Consider the following 14,536-nt stretch of genomic DNA (forward strand, 5'->3'; position numbering starts at 1 on the left):
TTTTGTTTATGTAGGGGGAACTTGTCTCTGTGTTTTATTTTGAAATATGTCTCCTTTAGAGAAGCCAGTGCACATCTTCAGGGAGCTATTGAATGTCAAGGCGGTCCCGGGCGAGGACGCAGAGCTGAGCTGTGAGATCACCAAAACAAAAACCACCATCCGTTGGCTGAAAAATGGCCACTTAATCAGACAGAGCTCCAAGTATGAGATGAGTGTGGATAAGAACCTGGCGCGATTGGTCATCAAGAATACCACCATCAGAGACTCTGGAGAGTACTGCTGTGAGGCTGATGGCATTGCCTCACGTGCCAAGCTAGATATCAGAGGTAGGTGAGGGCTTTTAAAAATAAATGTTGATGATGATTATTAATCGTCGTGCAATACTATCCTCAAGTGATTTGTCCCATTTTGCAATGTGGATCGGCGACTAGTGTAGTAAATCTGAAGCTCGACTCACTTTTCATTCTTCATTATTCCTTTCAGAACTTCAGCACACATTTGCAATCGAGTTAAGGGACACGCGAGCAGAGGAAAAGGGTAAAGTTACCCTGGAGTGTGAGACCAGGCGGCCAGCCAAGCGGGTGACCTGGCTGAAGGGCATGGTGGAGCTGAGGTCTGGTAGGAAGTATGTCATCAGGCAGAAGGGTGTGGTGCTGTCCCTGACCATCACCTGTCTGGACAAATCAGACACAGATGTTTACACGTGTGATGTCGGTACCATGCGGAGCCGGGCCCAGCTGAATGTGCACGGTGAGAACATAGTAAAGGGAACACTGGGCATTGCATCGCTGTGGTTCAGGGTCACGGTAGTTGGGCTAAAGGTACTGTATGTGGGCCACATCAGGACGAATACTGTATGTCAGCTAAAAAGTATATCTTTACTGTGGTTTTAAATGCTAAGCTAAAATGACCCTTAAAAATATATTGTGTTATTATTAAAGGAGCTGTATTTAAAATTCTGAACATTAATATGGCAGCAAAGAACTATTTGCTATGAACAGATATAGTTGAGTAATATCTACCCGAGCAGAGAATGAAGATGCTCTCCTTCTGTGTGTGTTGTTTTCTAAACTTCCCCGTGCTTTGTTGGCATAGCCGGGCTGGCCTTGTGTACTTTTAGTGCGTTTTTGTGCATGTGACCATGCCACGTTGAGTCGTTGAGAGGCAATCGAAATGCTCCCAATCTCGTATCTTGCACCTTTAAGTGTAATGCTCAGTGAACTACTAATGCCTACCATATATAATGTTTATCGGAATTTCAACTTTTCGATCTGTTACGTGTTTCTCTCAGGTGAGAAGGTGTTGATCCTGGATGAATTAGAGGATGTTGAGTGTCTAGAAAGCGACACGGTCACATTCAGGTGTCGAATTTGTCCCAATGACTACATCGGGGTCAAGTGGTATCTAGACGAGACTCTGCTGTACACCAATGAGCTCAATGAGATCCAGATGGTGCCCGGAGGCTACCACACCCTCACATTTAGACAGCTTGCTCGCAAAGACACCGGCACTATCTCGTTTGCAGCAGGGGACAAAAGATCCTATGCATCCCTGTTGGTTAGAGGTGAGTTTTTAATCTGCCAGTGTTTTATTTTACATTTTCACTGACCATTCCTTATTTTGCGTTGACTTCTTCATGTTACCAGAGAGGCGTCCCACCATCATTAAAGCACTGGAGGACTGTGAGGCTTTTGAAGGAGGTGGTTTGGTTTTGTCTTGTTTGGCCTCCAAGCCATGTCACATCCTGTGGTACAAAGATGGCTGCCTGATGTGGAACTCCTCAAGGTATTTTGCCAGTCGTTCCGGCTGTGAGGCCCGGCTGACAATTCGGGAGGTCTGTAACAATGATGCCGGAGTGTACGAGTGCAGTGCTGGATCTGTTACAACTCGGGCCGTTGTAACTGTCAAAGGTATGAAAATAATTTTATTGACCTGTCATTACAGGACTGGTATTGCTTACTATTGCCCAATATTAAATACTAGAGGATGTGACTGATTATAATGGGTTGTACAGGTAGTATTTGTAATATTATACAATTTAGTATCATTCTATTTTTCCTGTTTGTTGTTGTTTTTAGCCATCCCAGCAGAGTTCACCCAGTTTTTAAAGTCTGTGGAGGCCAAAGAGGGGGAGATCGTGACCCTGACCTGTGAATACTCCCTGCCTGGGGTCCAGTTCCACTGGAGGAGAGGTTTTGAAAGTATCAGGTCTGGAGACAAGTACCTGATGAAACAGAGGAAGACAATCAATTCTCTGACCATAAAAGCCCTGAAGCCTGACGACTCAGGAGAATATACATGTCAGTGTAGAGATCACCGCACTACAGCAAGCCTCAAAGTACATGGTATGTCATTAACTTTTCCTCACCTTCATTTGCAAACCGAATTTTACCAATAACCTACACAGTGCACAGTTTCATCAAAGCACACTTTCACAGAAGTGTATTTGAAAGTCAATTCATCATTTACTGTGTCTGGTTCTCACAGATTTGCTGTTGTGCTCTGAAGTAATATTGATGCATGCACATTAAATCAGTCTATGGTTTATACTGTGGCTATTTGTCATGAACGGCAGCTAATGGAGCCAGTTCACAAGATTATTTCAACTAAAACCACCAGTGAAAAGTTTTTACCATCCAGAATAAAATACAATATTGTCACTATAATTGTGGATGCTTGATTCTCTTCTCGGGACTCTAGACTCGAGAGTCTGTATCATGAAACTACTTTGATTGATAAATATTTCTATTTCTATCCTGTATTATTTTCCAGCTATTCCCATCACATTCATACAGCAGTTAAAGAACATGCAAGCAGAGGAGGGAAGCAATCTCCTACTGCGCTGTGAGCTGTCTAAACCTGGAATTCCAGTGGAGTGGAGTAAGGGACATGAGCTGTTGAAGAATGGAGTTAAATACCAGATAAGGAAAAGGGAGACCACCCTGGAGCTCCTGATCTGGAAGCCTGTTTCTGAAGACAGTGGGGTCTACAGCTGCCAGTGTGCTGATCAAGTGACATCCGCCACCGTCAAAATCACTGGTAAGACATAATCAACTAATGGGCTAATAGGTTTTAGTGATGTAATGATTTTAAATCAATTTTGGCAATTAATGTTGATAATTATCAATAATTCATTCATGTCAATCTATACTCACCTGTGACTCCTCAGCTCTCCCAGTAGCCTTCAAGCAGAAGCTGAGGAACGTGCTGATTGAGGAGGGCAACACTGCGACTCTACGCTGTGAGCTGTCAAAGTCTGGTCACACCGTGGAGTGGAGGAAGAGCGGGAATGAACTCATCAAGAGTGGAGAGAAATATCACATGAGGCAGAGAGAAGTGCTAATTGAACTGAGGATCTCTGATGTTACACTTGAGGACAGTGACATCTATACATGCATCTGTGAAAGCATAGAGACCACTGCGACGCTGACTGTTAATGGTGGGTTTTTGCTGTTGAAAGAGTTTCATTATGTTCTACTTTTTATATGGAGACAGAATAATAACAGACAGAATTAGATCAGTAATGTTCCTTGTATGATAAGTAGGCTACTCACAAAACGTACATGGGAACTTCGATTGTCACATTATATTGTTTCACAATAAACAAAAGGATTTAAAAAAAATAGTTTTTGAACATCTGAACACCATTTGACAGTCTGCAAACATTGAAGAGAAAAAAGAGAATTAAAGTGTAAAAATAATCTGGTTTTGATATAGAAACATGCAGCGAGTAGCCTACAGATCTGAGCATTTAAGAAATGAAAATATGATAGTTGCTACAATTTAGCAAGATGCTAAGCTTTGTTTGCATTCTTCTCATCCAGGCAAAGCACACAATTATGTTCAAGCAAAATAGCATAATAATACACAAACATAGATTGCTGTTTATTCAATTCTTGTGATTATTAATTTCTTCATGACCTCACTTAATCTTTGCCTGTCAGCTCTTCCCATCACCTTCAAGCAAAAACTGAAGAACTTCCAAGTGGAGGAAGGACACAGCATCACGCTGGAATGTGAGATCTCTAAAGCGGGTGTCCCAGTGGAGTGGAGGCTTGGGGGAGATCTGCTGGAGAACGGAGAGAAGTACCACATTAAGCAGAGGGGCTCGGCCCTCGAGTTGATCATCAGAGATGCTGAACCAGAGGACAGCGGGGTTTACACCTGTGTGTGTAGAGAGCAGAGGACAAAGGCCACTGTTAAAGTCATTGGTATGTTCATTGTGTGAGATGAGTGAAGGGAAGCATACCTTCTTGTTTCTTTGTTTATTGTTAATTGATCCTTTTTTAGAAGTATATTGACCTACTTGTATTGCCGGCAATTAGGCCAAGACATACTGTCCTTAAGAGGCTATAGCGGGCTCTGATTTAAAGCTAGAATGAAGATATTGAATATGAAACTAGATGACTTAAGGCATCCAACCAACCAAGTCCTAGGTAACTCGCCGGGAAGGAGGCTAAATAACTTTTCAAAGTAAGGCTACATTTTAGCTTTACTAAGAGACATAACAGACATTTATGCTAATCCCACGCAATTTGGGACAAAAAACAAGAAGTTTTTTTTACATGTAGTGTACATGTATTATTTTTGTCTATTCTAAAAATTTGAATATTCCTAAACTAAACAGTCTTGAAATTGGAAAGAAAGTGGAAAAGCTAAGACTCTTGTGGATCCAATGAGCCCAATTGTATTCATATGTGATGATGTTAGTCCCCATAGTAGCCATCTCATTGAAGGAAGGTCATTTGTTTGACCGGTTATGACTTCTAACATAATCATAGCCTCATGGAACTTTACAACAACAAACTAGAGACCTTCAGCATTCAGAGGATGTATGGCTTTCCTAGGTATATTGGCAATAAGGGGGTTTCTGAGCTACTTCTAGAATAAAGACATAAAAGTGCAGGGGAATGGCCATCATGTTCTCAGCCCTTCAAGACTCAATCAAACACAGTGTTTATTACAGATTGATGACTTTAAAAGCTTGACACAGTGCTGAGCTGCATGTCAAATTAATCTTCAGGTTCCCAGCTTTCAGATGATGTAAACTTATCTGTGGCTCATACTGTTGACCTGCTATCCCCCCTAAAGGTCCCATGTCTCCCCCTAAAAAAGACAAAAATGGGTTAATTATCTTGCTTGTCTTCTAGTTTACATTATCAAATACTGTGTACAGTATCTGTGTTTGGCTCCACAGCTGTTCCCGCTACATTTAAAGGAAGTCTGAAGAGCCAGGAGGCTGAAGAAGGGAACAGTGTGAATTTACGCTGTGAGCTGTCAAAGAAGGGAGTCCCGGTGCAATGGCAGAGAGACACTCAGGTCATATCTGAGCAGATATATCGGGGGAAGTATCAGATGAAGTTTGAAGGAAAGACAGCTCAGATGACAATTCTCAATGTCCAACCAGAAGATGCAGGGAAATACAGCTGCATCACAGGAGATCAGAAAACCACCGCTGAAGTCAAAGTGAAACGTAAGTTTGAAGCAAAATAACTTGCAAAGACCAATGAGAACACATCTGTTGCCCATATTAGCAAATAATAACTCTATGGTTATAAACAAGTCATTTTGATAATATCTAAAAAGCCGTTATTATGGGTTTCTAGTCCATGACTCAGCTGTCTCAGTAGATCTGTTATTTACTGAAGTGACTTAGTGATACATAACTATGTACAGTTCGTTTAGCACAAAATCCCAAAACCCATACCTATGACACCAAAGTGTTTTTTTAATGGTGTCAAGGAGAGGTGGAACAGGAAAGTGGAAGAATGTGCTGCTTGTATTGCAACAAACAAAAAATCTAGGAGTGAGGGAAGAGCATGAGCCATGAGGGCAAGAGCATTTGATCAAGAGGAAACGGCAGGTATACCAAATCAATGCAATCGATGAATACAGGGTTTTCTACTTTACCCACAACAGCACTCCCTGTGACATTCAAACGAGAGCTCCAGCGCCTGGTGGTGAAGGAAGGGGACAGTGGAGTTTTCTGCTGTGAGCTCTCTAAACCCGGAGCTCCAGTGGAGTGGAGGAAAGGCAGGGCGATCCTAAAACCTGGAGACAAATATGAGATGAAGCAGGAGGGACCTTTCACTAAACTGGTCATCAACAACATAGAGGAGAGCGATGCTGGCAAATATATCTGCAAGACTAAAGACAGCCAATCGACTGCTGAGCTCACTGTCCAAGGTAAGAGAAATTAAAGTCAAAACTCCCCCATGTTGAATTCATTATTTTGTGAAGCACATTTTTTTTTTTTTAAATTCTCCCAATGTATTCAACAGAATCACCTGAGCGCAGACGCCAACGAGGTCAACTCTAACGTACTACAATAAAAAACAAAATAGACCCAGTGTGTATTAGCACTGTGTGAGCTCCATTGTGTAGATTAACTAAAACTCAATGGAGAGATTATTTCATATCTTGTCCTGCTTACGGCTTAATGTCACAGTACTTGGCGTGTATTGTACATTACTCATAAGCTGGGTGAAAAGATACAGTAGATGGGATGTGGATTCACGTCATGTGGGATGTGTAGGCAATAGTTTGCAATTACATACATCCCAAACTGTAACTAAATTTGAGCATCAGTATTAGCTTTAGTGTTTTTCATGTAAGTGATATTACATGTTTAATATGTAATATCATACCATATAATTCATTCCACTGTCCAGTTTGAAATGAATAGTTTAGTAAAAGCTGATTATGAGCATGACAGATTGTCTTGTGAACATACATGCTGTGTTGTTTACATCACTGCTACAATGTAACTTCCATGTAATATTGATTATGTTCCTTGTCATACTTAAGAAAATGAAATGTGTTATTGAATTGTGCATGATCATATGACTATTACCATGTTTACTTTTTAGCTGTTTTGGTCTGAATGAGATTAGCTCTCCGTCAATCTTTACTCGGCTCTAAATTTTCCTTCTTTTTAAAGCTTTAAGCTGTTCAGGCTGCAAAAACAATTTTCCTTTTGAGAATTAATTCTAATGTGATCATTAATTCTCAGTGTGGGAAATACTTTTTTTCCGCTTTTATTTCTTTTAGCCGATTTCCAATTTGATGTACTTTTTTAAAATAAGATTTGACTCTTATTGACAGATTTACCACCACGTTTTAAGATGCCACTCGTCAACCAGGAGGAGACGGAGGGCAACAGTATGTTTCTGCGCTGTGAGCTCAACAAACCTGCCCCTTCGGTGGAGTGGAGGAGAGGAGGAGAGCTGCTGAAAAATGGAGACAAATACCAGATGAGGAAGAAGGATCTGCAGGTGGAGATGAAGATTGCGGACCTTAGTCTGGATGACACTGGAGATTACACCTGTATATGTGGAGAAAAAAGTACAAAAGCTAGGATCATTGTGAACGGTGAGTACTGCATACACTACTGTACAATAAGTTGCATTGTTTTGCTTTAGTGCTTTTGAGTGCACTCAAACAGCTGATATATACATGTCAAAAGATAAAATATAAACATACAATTGAATCTATCAGTAAAGAGTAAAACAACACATAACTAAATGCAAAACGGACAAAATTGACATGAGCAATGCAGAGTCATTGTTGGTTTCAGTGGATTTCACAATTTGATGTGGATTTCCTAATATTTGATTGGTTGAAAGTTGTAATATATCAGTACAATAGGGTGATATGATAATGGATAGATATGTTTGCAATTATAGCACAGCTTCAAAAAAACTTTGGAAACTAATATAAAACACAAAGGTCTCTGAAAGTCCAGAAGATTGACTGGTATATTTTATTTTGGTAACATCTTTGCCGTTGTGCTTGCCAGAACTTCGAAAAACTGTGACTTGCATTATAAGCTCTGTCTTTGCATTTCTGTTGATGATAATGTTTCTGGTGTTTTCTTTTTCAGTCCACTTGTTTTTGTTTTGGCTAGCAACGTTACACATCCTTTTGTGTTTATTCCAAAGAAACCAACAACTAAACTGAGACCAGGTGACATCAATATGATGTTAATGCTAATGCTTTACTGGCCATGGTTGCGCTAAATTGAAATGTCAGCTGAGACAAGAGAGCAGCAAAACAGACATTCCTCCATATGGAAATGTTTCCAATCATTTTGATATTCATCCCCTGTGGTCTGTTCTAGAGCGGCCCATCAAATTCCTTCAAGAACTGAGGAATATTCAGGTGCAGGAAGGCAATGGAGTGACACTGTGCTGTGAGCTCTCCAAACCTGGCAGTCCAGTTCAATGGAAGAAGGGAAACAATGCGTTGACCAACGGAGAGAAGTACCAGATGAAGCAGAGTGGCTCCACCTTGGAGCTCATCATCAAAAAAAGCCAGCCTGAGGACAGTGGCACATACAGCTGTGTTTGTGATGACATAAAAACTATGGCCACCATCATCATCACTGGTGAGAACCATACACATTATGTCCCAGAAAACATGATTATGCTTTGTGAATTTGCACATCCTATTTTCGCGGTCATTCCTCAGCGATCCCGGTAACTTTCAAGCAAAAGTTGAAGAACCAGGAAGCCGTTGAGGAGGGCAGCGTGACACTACGCTGTGAGCTTTCTAAACCAGGAGTCCCAGTGGAGTGGAGGAAAGATGCTCAGCTTCTGAAGGAGGGAGACAAATATCAGATGAAACAGGAGGGCAGGATGGCTGAGTTGCTGATTAGAAATTTGACTCTCACAGATTTGGGGGAGTACAGCTGTTTTGTTGGCACTGTTGTGACTTCAGCCGACATCAAAGTAAGAGGTATGTTTTCCATGGAAAGACACTGTTCAGATGGTTATTTTGTTTCTTAACCACAGTGAAACTGACCCATGGACCCATGGCAGATGTATTAAGAAACAACTATTTTCTAGTAAAATGAAAGTAAGAGTGCACTGTTGCAATTTTGCTTAATTTGTTGATGTTTTTCCTCAGCAATTCCTGTAACATTTAAACAAGAGGTGGAGAATTTGGAGGTGAAGGAAGGGGACAGTGGAGTTTTCTGCTGTGAGCTCTCCAAACCTGGAGCTCCAGTGGACTGGAGGAAAGGCAGAGTCATCCTCAAACCTGGATACAAATATGAGATGAAACAGGCGGGACGTCTCACTAAACTGATCATCAACAACATGGAGGAGAGTGATGCAGGGAAATACACCTGCAAGACTAAAGACACACAATCAACTGCTGAGCTCACCGTCAAAGGTAAAGTCGAAACCCCACGCCGAAACCATGATATGTAAGCCTTTCTCAGATTGAAGTAAATTGAGAGCGATAGCAGGGCCGTCTTTCAATCAGAGGGTTGGCGGTTCGAACCCCGGCTCCAGCTCCGCTAGTCGCATGTCGATGTGTCCTTGAGCAAGACACTTAACCCCAAAATTGCTCCCGTAGCTGTGCCTACGGTGTAGAAATGTGATAGACTCTGAATTGTAAGTCGCTTTGGATAAAAGCGTCTGCTAAATGACTGTAATGTAATGTAATGAGAGAACTGACTAAAATAGAATCAAGTAAAATTATATAAATCAATAAAGGATGTTAAACGATTTAAAATTAGGAGTAAGAAATTCCCAATCAAGCAACTGCTACTAATTAACTGATCATTTTCAAATAAAATAACCAGTCCTTGGTTCTTCTGCTTACAGCTCCTCCCATCACATTCAAGACAAAGTTAAGGAACCAGCAGGTGGAGGAGGAGAACAGCGTGACGTTGAACTGTGAGCTGTCGAAGCCCGGCCTCGCTGTGGAGTGGAGGAAAGGACAAGAGCTGCTGAAGAATAATTTTAAGTACCAGATTAAAAATCGAAACAGCAGCATGGAGCTGACCATCAAAAACGCACAGCTGGAAGACAGCGGCCTTTACAGCTGTGTCTGCGGTGACGTCAAGACCACAGCCAACATCACCACTACACGTAAGCGAAGATTGTAAATGCAAGCGAGTGTGTTGAGTGTTTTTGCATTTAAAAAAAAAGATATTTGTGATTATGCAGGTTTTAAAGTTGTGCATTTGAATGAATGAGGGAGTACAAGAGTGAAAATATCTTTCAAGGAAAAAACTAACTCTTCATTTAGCTTATTTCATAAAATATTTTTTAGAACAATGGCTATTTTTTCTGCTCTCAAGAGTAAAGTGTTTTGCCCTCATGAAAGTCAAAAGCTATAACATAAAAACAAACAAAAAACAATACAACATGAACTTTTTCCACAGCTATCCCGCTCACCTTTAAAATGGGTCTGAAGAACCAGGAGGCCCCCGAAGGAGGCAACGTGTCCCTCCGCTGTGAGCTGTCCAGGGCCGGGGTGCCTGTGCAGTGGTGGAAGGCGGAGGACCAGCTCCATCATGGGGGAAGATATCAGATGACACTGAAGGATAAGACAGCTGAGATGCACATCAAAAACATCCAGCCCGAGGATGTCGGGGAGTACAGCTGTGTCTTGGGAGAGCAGAAGACTACGGCTGAAGTCAACGTGAGAGGTATTTGACATGCTGCCATTTATACATGCACTTAAAACTTTCATTGCGTTTCATAGTTGTTGTTGATGGAGTTATCTTTAATGATCCATCTTTGGCCAATGCAAATCTGTGTTCTGTGATAGCACAGCTATTTCACTATTTCTGTTGCTTTGACAAGCTGTTAACAGTGTGAGAACGAATCTGAAGATAATTACGTCAGTATTTTCCATTTATGGTGTAAATTCAGCATTTGTAACACAATGTTTCCTTACTTTCTGTTACCAGCGGCAGCATCAGTGTTCTTTGAAAAGGAACTGGAGAGCCAAGCGGTGATAGAGGGGAAATCTGTGCTGTTGTCTTGTGAAGTTTCCAGTGCTACTGTCCCCGTCACTTGGAAGAAGGACAACACTGTGGTGGAAGAAGGGGGACAATGCATTTTAAAGAAGAAAGGCCCCACACACACACTAGAGATCAAGAAACTTCACCTTGAGGATGCTGGAGAGTACTGCTGTATCACCAGAGGCAAGAGGAGCACTGCCAGGCTGATTGTGAGGGGTAGGTGGATGCTACAGCAGACGTTCATCCCTTGCAAACTGATATATTTAACTAACTCATTTACAGTAAAAGACATGTGCCATGAATAAAAGCAACAGGTCGCTCTCATCTAAGTTGTTGTAAATATTTCCCATTCCATCTCTAAAAAGCCAGCTGCATACAGCTTCCTCTTCCTCCACAGAGCGCGTGCGGATCGTCACAGAGCTGCAAGGTATAACGGTGACCGCGGGTGAAGATGCAGTGTTTGTGTGTGAGCTGAGCCATGCAGACGTGAGTGAGGGTGTCTGGTGGCTCGGCTCCAGCCCTCTGCAGAAGAACGAGATGAACCAGATGACGTGGCAGGGGCGCCAGCACCGACTGGTCCTCACCATGACAACACCTGAAGAGACGGGCATTGTGGCATTTGTGGTTGGGGAGGAGAGGACCTCCGCACGTCTGCTGGTTGTTCCTAAGGCCAAAGGTGAGCATGAGGCAAAGAGTGCAATGTAATATTTTGCAGAATTCAGTGCTGTGTTATTTCAGCTAAATGCTTTCCCCTGAGTCATTCTAAAGTTTGATTTCAAATTCTAGTTTCATTTGAGGAGAAGCCTAAAGATGTTGTGATCATGGAAGGAGAGACAGCCACTTTGTCCTGCACAACCTCGGATTTTACCTCGCCGGTTACGTGGAGGCGCAACCACATCCCCCTCCAAAACGGTGATAAATATGAGATACGCAAAGAGGGAAAAGTCAACATATTACTTATCCGTGATGTGGATCCCCTGGATACTGGCACATACTCCTGTGATACAGGAGATGTGCAGAGTAGTGCCAAACTTACTGTCACAGGTAAAAATGGAAGTTGCGTTGCTTTTAGATAGTGGATTGTTGATACACAATCTAATGAAAAAGAGGTAGAGTCTATAACACTTACCTTCCTCCTTGGAATGAGAAATGTTACGTTTGTTGTCTTTGAAAAGTAATTATATTTGTCAAACTATACCATACTATTACACTAAATTACTATATTATTATCTTTCTCTCCTATTTCCCAGAGCTCCCACCATTCTTCCAAGAAGAACTGCAAAGTGTGGAAGTCGAGGAGGGAGGTTCAGCCTCTCTGTACTGTGAGCTGTCTAAACTTGGAGTGCCGATTCAATGGATGAAGAACAGGCTGCCACTAAGAGCCAGCAGAAAGTACGAGATCAGGCAGGACGGCTGCCTCCTCCAGCTAAACATCAAGGAGCTCAAACTTGAGGATAGCGGCAATTACACCTGTCAAGCAGGAAGTGCAGAGACTACTGCTACTGTGTCAGTGAAAGGTGTGTGCATTTGGCAGTAAACAATTGCTGTTTCCTCTGTTTGCATTTAACCACACGACAAAATTCAATGTACTGCAAATTTTTACGACATCAGAAATACACTTAGTCAAAGAAAAGTAATGTATTTGTCAGTTACTCACTACTTTTTGGAACTCATTGCATTTTCCAACATAGCAATAGCCACACAAATGTTTCCAAATGGAATTTAATCAGTGTATATTGTTGACAGTAGTGAATGCAGTCCAGCCCACATATTTGTGACAGTGAACCTCTGGTTTTAAAACTCAAATGCTGCATGTACTATTATACTAAGCTAACACGCTAACCTAGATGTATTGTTTTATTCTTCCTAACCCTTTTTCTCAGAGCTCCCTCCATTCTTCAAGAAAGAATTAAGAAGTGTGGAGGCTGAAGAGGGAGGTACAGCCTGTCTGTGCTGCGAGCTGTCTAAAGCTGGAGTGTCAGTACAATGGAAGAAGAACAGGCTGCCACTGAGAGCCAGGGGGAAGTACGAGATGAAGCAGGATGGCTGCCTCCTGCAGCTCCACATCAATGATCTCAAACCTGAGGACAGAGGCAGCTACACATGTCAAGCAGAAAGTGCTGAGACCATTGCCACTGTGTCAGTAAAAGGTTGGCGCATTAAAGGATTTGAATGGCAATTTAATATTAGCATGATCTAAATCAGAAAACTAAACCTTGTTATTTTTCAACAATTTGTTTGATCATCAGAACTTTCTGAAAATCAATAATTTATCGTAATATGGAGCAAAGTCCACTGATCATAATCTATGACAGAAGTTAGCTACAAAAACATTCACGTAATTTCAACTGCTTATTTGGGTCTTCCTTGCTCGTGTCTTAGACGTTTCTTCCGTTACATTAAAACATTTTACATCATCATTCTCTTGCCTTCCTATTTCTCCCAGAGCTCCCAGCATTTTTCAAAGAGGAATTGCGGAACGTGAATGCTAAAGAAGGAGTTACAGCCTCCCTGTGTTGTGAGCTGTCTAAGCCTGGCGTACCAGTACAATGGAAGAAAAACAAGCTGCCACTGAGAGCCGACAGGAAGTATGAGATGAAGCAGGATGGCTGCCTCCTTCAGCTCCACATCAAAGAACTCAAACCTGAAGACAGTGGAAGCTACTCATGTCAAGCACAAAGTGCAGAAACCACTGCTACTGTGTCTGTAAAAGGTTTGTTCATTTGGAAATCTGCATGGTACATTTCACAGTAAAGCTCTACATCATGGAAAACTATTTTCAAATGATTAGTTGTTCACTTCTGAACTTGCTGAAACACAATATTTCCCAGTAGTGTAAATCTATTGTGTACATCTTTTTTAGCCTTAACTTGATTATGTCTTAAATTTAATTTCTGTTCTACAAAAACAGCCCACTGTGTTACTCCATTAACATTTTATATTTCACAGAACTCCCGCCATTTTTCAAAGAAGAATTGCAGAACATGAAGGTAGAGGAGGGAGGTACAGCCTCCCTGTGCTGTGAGCTGTCCAAACCTGGCGTATCTGCACAATGGAAGAAGAACAGGCTGCCATTGAGACCCAGCAGGAAGTATGAGATGACGCAAGATGGCTGCCTCCTTCAGTTCCACATCAAGGATCTCAAACCCGAGGACGGCGGCAGCTACACATGTCAAGCAGGAAGTGCTGAGACCACTGCTACTGTGTCAGTAAAAGGTGTGTGCATTTGGAGAATTCTGACTTTATCAGAACACTTTAGTCTCAGAACAAATGCTTTCCTGAACTCTCTCTGGTTGATCTGGCAGTCATTATGTTAGCCTACACTTTATGGTAAAACCACTCACTTAGAAAATAGGTTTTCCCAAAAAGAAAAAAAAAGGTACAAATTTTGTGCTGGTGAGTTTTGGAACACTTTTCCCATTGCATGTTTGATTCTGTTTTTCCTTGCTGATTTCCTCAGAGCTCCCACCATTCTTCAAGGAAGACTTAGAAAGTGTGGAGGCTGAAGAGGGAGGTACAGCCTCTCTGTGCTGTGAGCTGTCCAAAGCTGGAGTGTCGGTACAATGGAAGAAGAACAGGCTGCCACTGAGAGCAAACAGAAAGTATGAGATGAAACAAGATGGCTGCCTCCTCCAGCTGCACATCAAGGATCTCAAACCTGAGGACAGCGGCAGCTACACATGTCAAGCAGAAAGGACAGAGAGCACTGCTACCGTATCAGTGAAAGGTCTGTGCATTTGGCAATGAAAGAAATCTGTGTTAGCAATGCATGCATTC

At 41.9% G+C, this 14,536-nt stretch overlaps 1 protein-coding gene across 1 annotated transcript in view; it reads left to right on the forward strand.

Annotated features, from left to right (window-relative positions):
* obscna (obscurin, cytoskeletal calmodulin and titin-interacting RhoGEF a) overlaps window positions 1–14,536 on the forward strand; it is a 40,154-nt gene that overhangs the window by 5,152 nt on the left and 20,466 nt on the right. The window contains exons 12-35 of the mRNA XM_031863861.1: window positions 60–326; window positions 484–750; window positions 1,292–1,564; window positions 1,647–1,910; window positions 2,079–2,345; window positions 2,773–3,039; window positions 3,170–3,439; window positions 3,945–4,211; window positions 5,198–5,473; window positions 5,920–6,186; window positions 7,105–7,371; window positions 8,120–8,386; window positions 8,470–8,736; window positions 8,908–9,174; window positions 9,612–9,878; window positions 10,175–10,441; window positions 10,706–10,975; window positions 11,157–11,435; window positions 11,546–11,803; window positions 12,010–12,276; window positions 12,643–12,909; window positions 13,206–13,472; window positions 13,709–13,975; window positions 14,220–14,486. Of these exons, the coding sequence (XP_031719721.1) occupies window positions 60–326; window positions 484–750; window positions 1,292–1,564; window positions 1,647–1,910; window positions 2,079–2,345; window positions 2,773–3,039; window positions 3,170–3,439; window positions 3,945–4,211; window positions 5,198–5,473; window positions 5,920–6,186; window positions 7,105–7,371; window positions 8,120–8,386; window positions 8,470–8,736; window positions 8,908–9,174; window positions 9,612–9,878; window positions 10,175–10,441; window positions 10,706–10,975; window positions 11,157–11,435; window positions 11,546–11,803; window positions 12,010–12,276; window positions 12,643–12,909; window positions 13,206–13,472; window positions 13,709–13,975; window positions 14,220–14,486 (6,429 nt within the window). The remainder of the gene's footprint in view (window positions 1–59; window positions 327–483; window positions 751–1,291; window positions 1,565–1,646; window positions 1,911–2,078; window positions 2,346–2,772; window positions 3,040–3,169; window positions 3,440–3,944; window positions 4,212–5,197; window positions 5,474–5,919; window positions 6,187–7,104; window positions 7,372–8,119; window positions 8,387–8,469; window positions 8,737–8,907; window positions 9,175–9,611; window positions 9,879–10,174; window positions 10,442–10,705; window positions 10,976–11,156; window positions 11,436–11,545; window positions 11,804–12,009; window positions 12,277–12,642; window positions 12,910–13,205; window positions 13,473–13,708; window positions 13,976–14,219; window positions 14,487–14,536) is intronic.

This window comes from Anarrhichthys ocellatus, unplaced genomic scaffold (assembly GCF_004355925.1).
Source record: "Anarrhichthys ocellatus isolate YVR2014 unplaced genomic scaffold, GSC_Weel_1.0 scaffold30, whole genome shotgun sequence".
Classification (NCBI taxonomy): domain Eukaryota; kingdom Metazoa; phylum Chordata; class Actinopteri; order Perciformes; family Anarhichadidae; genus Anarrhichthys; species Anarrhichthys ocellatus.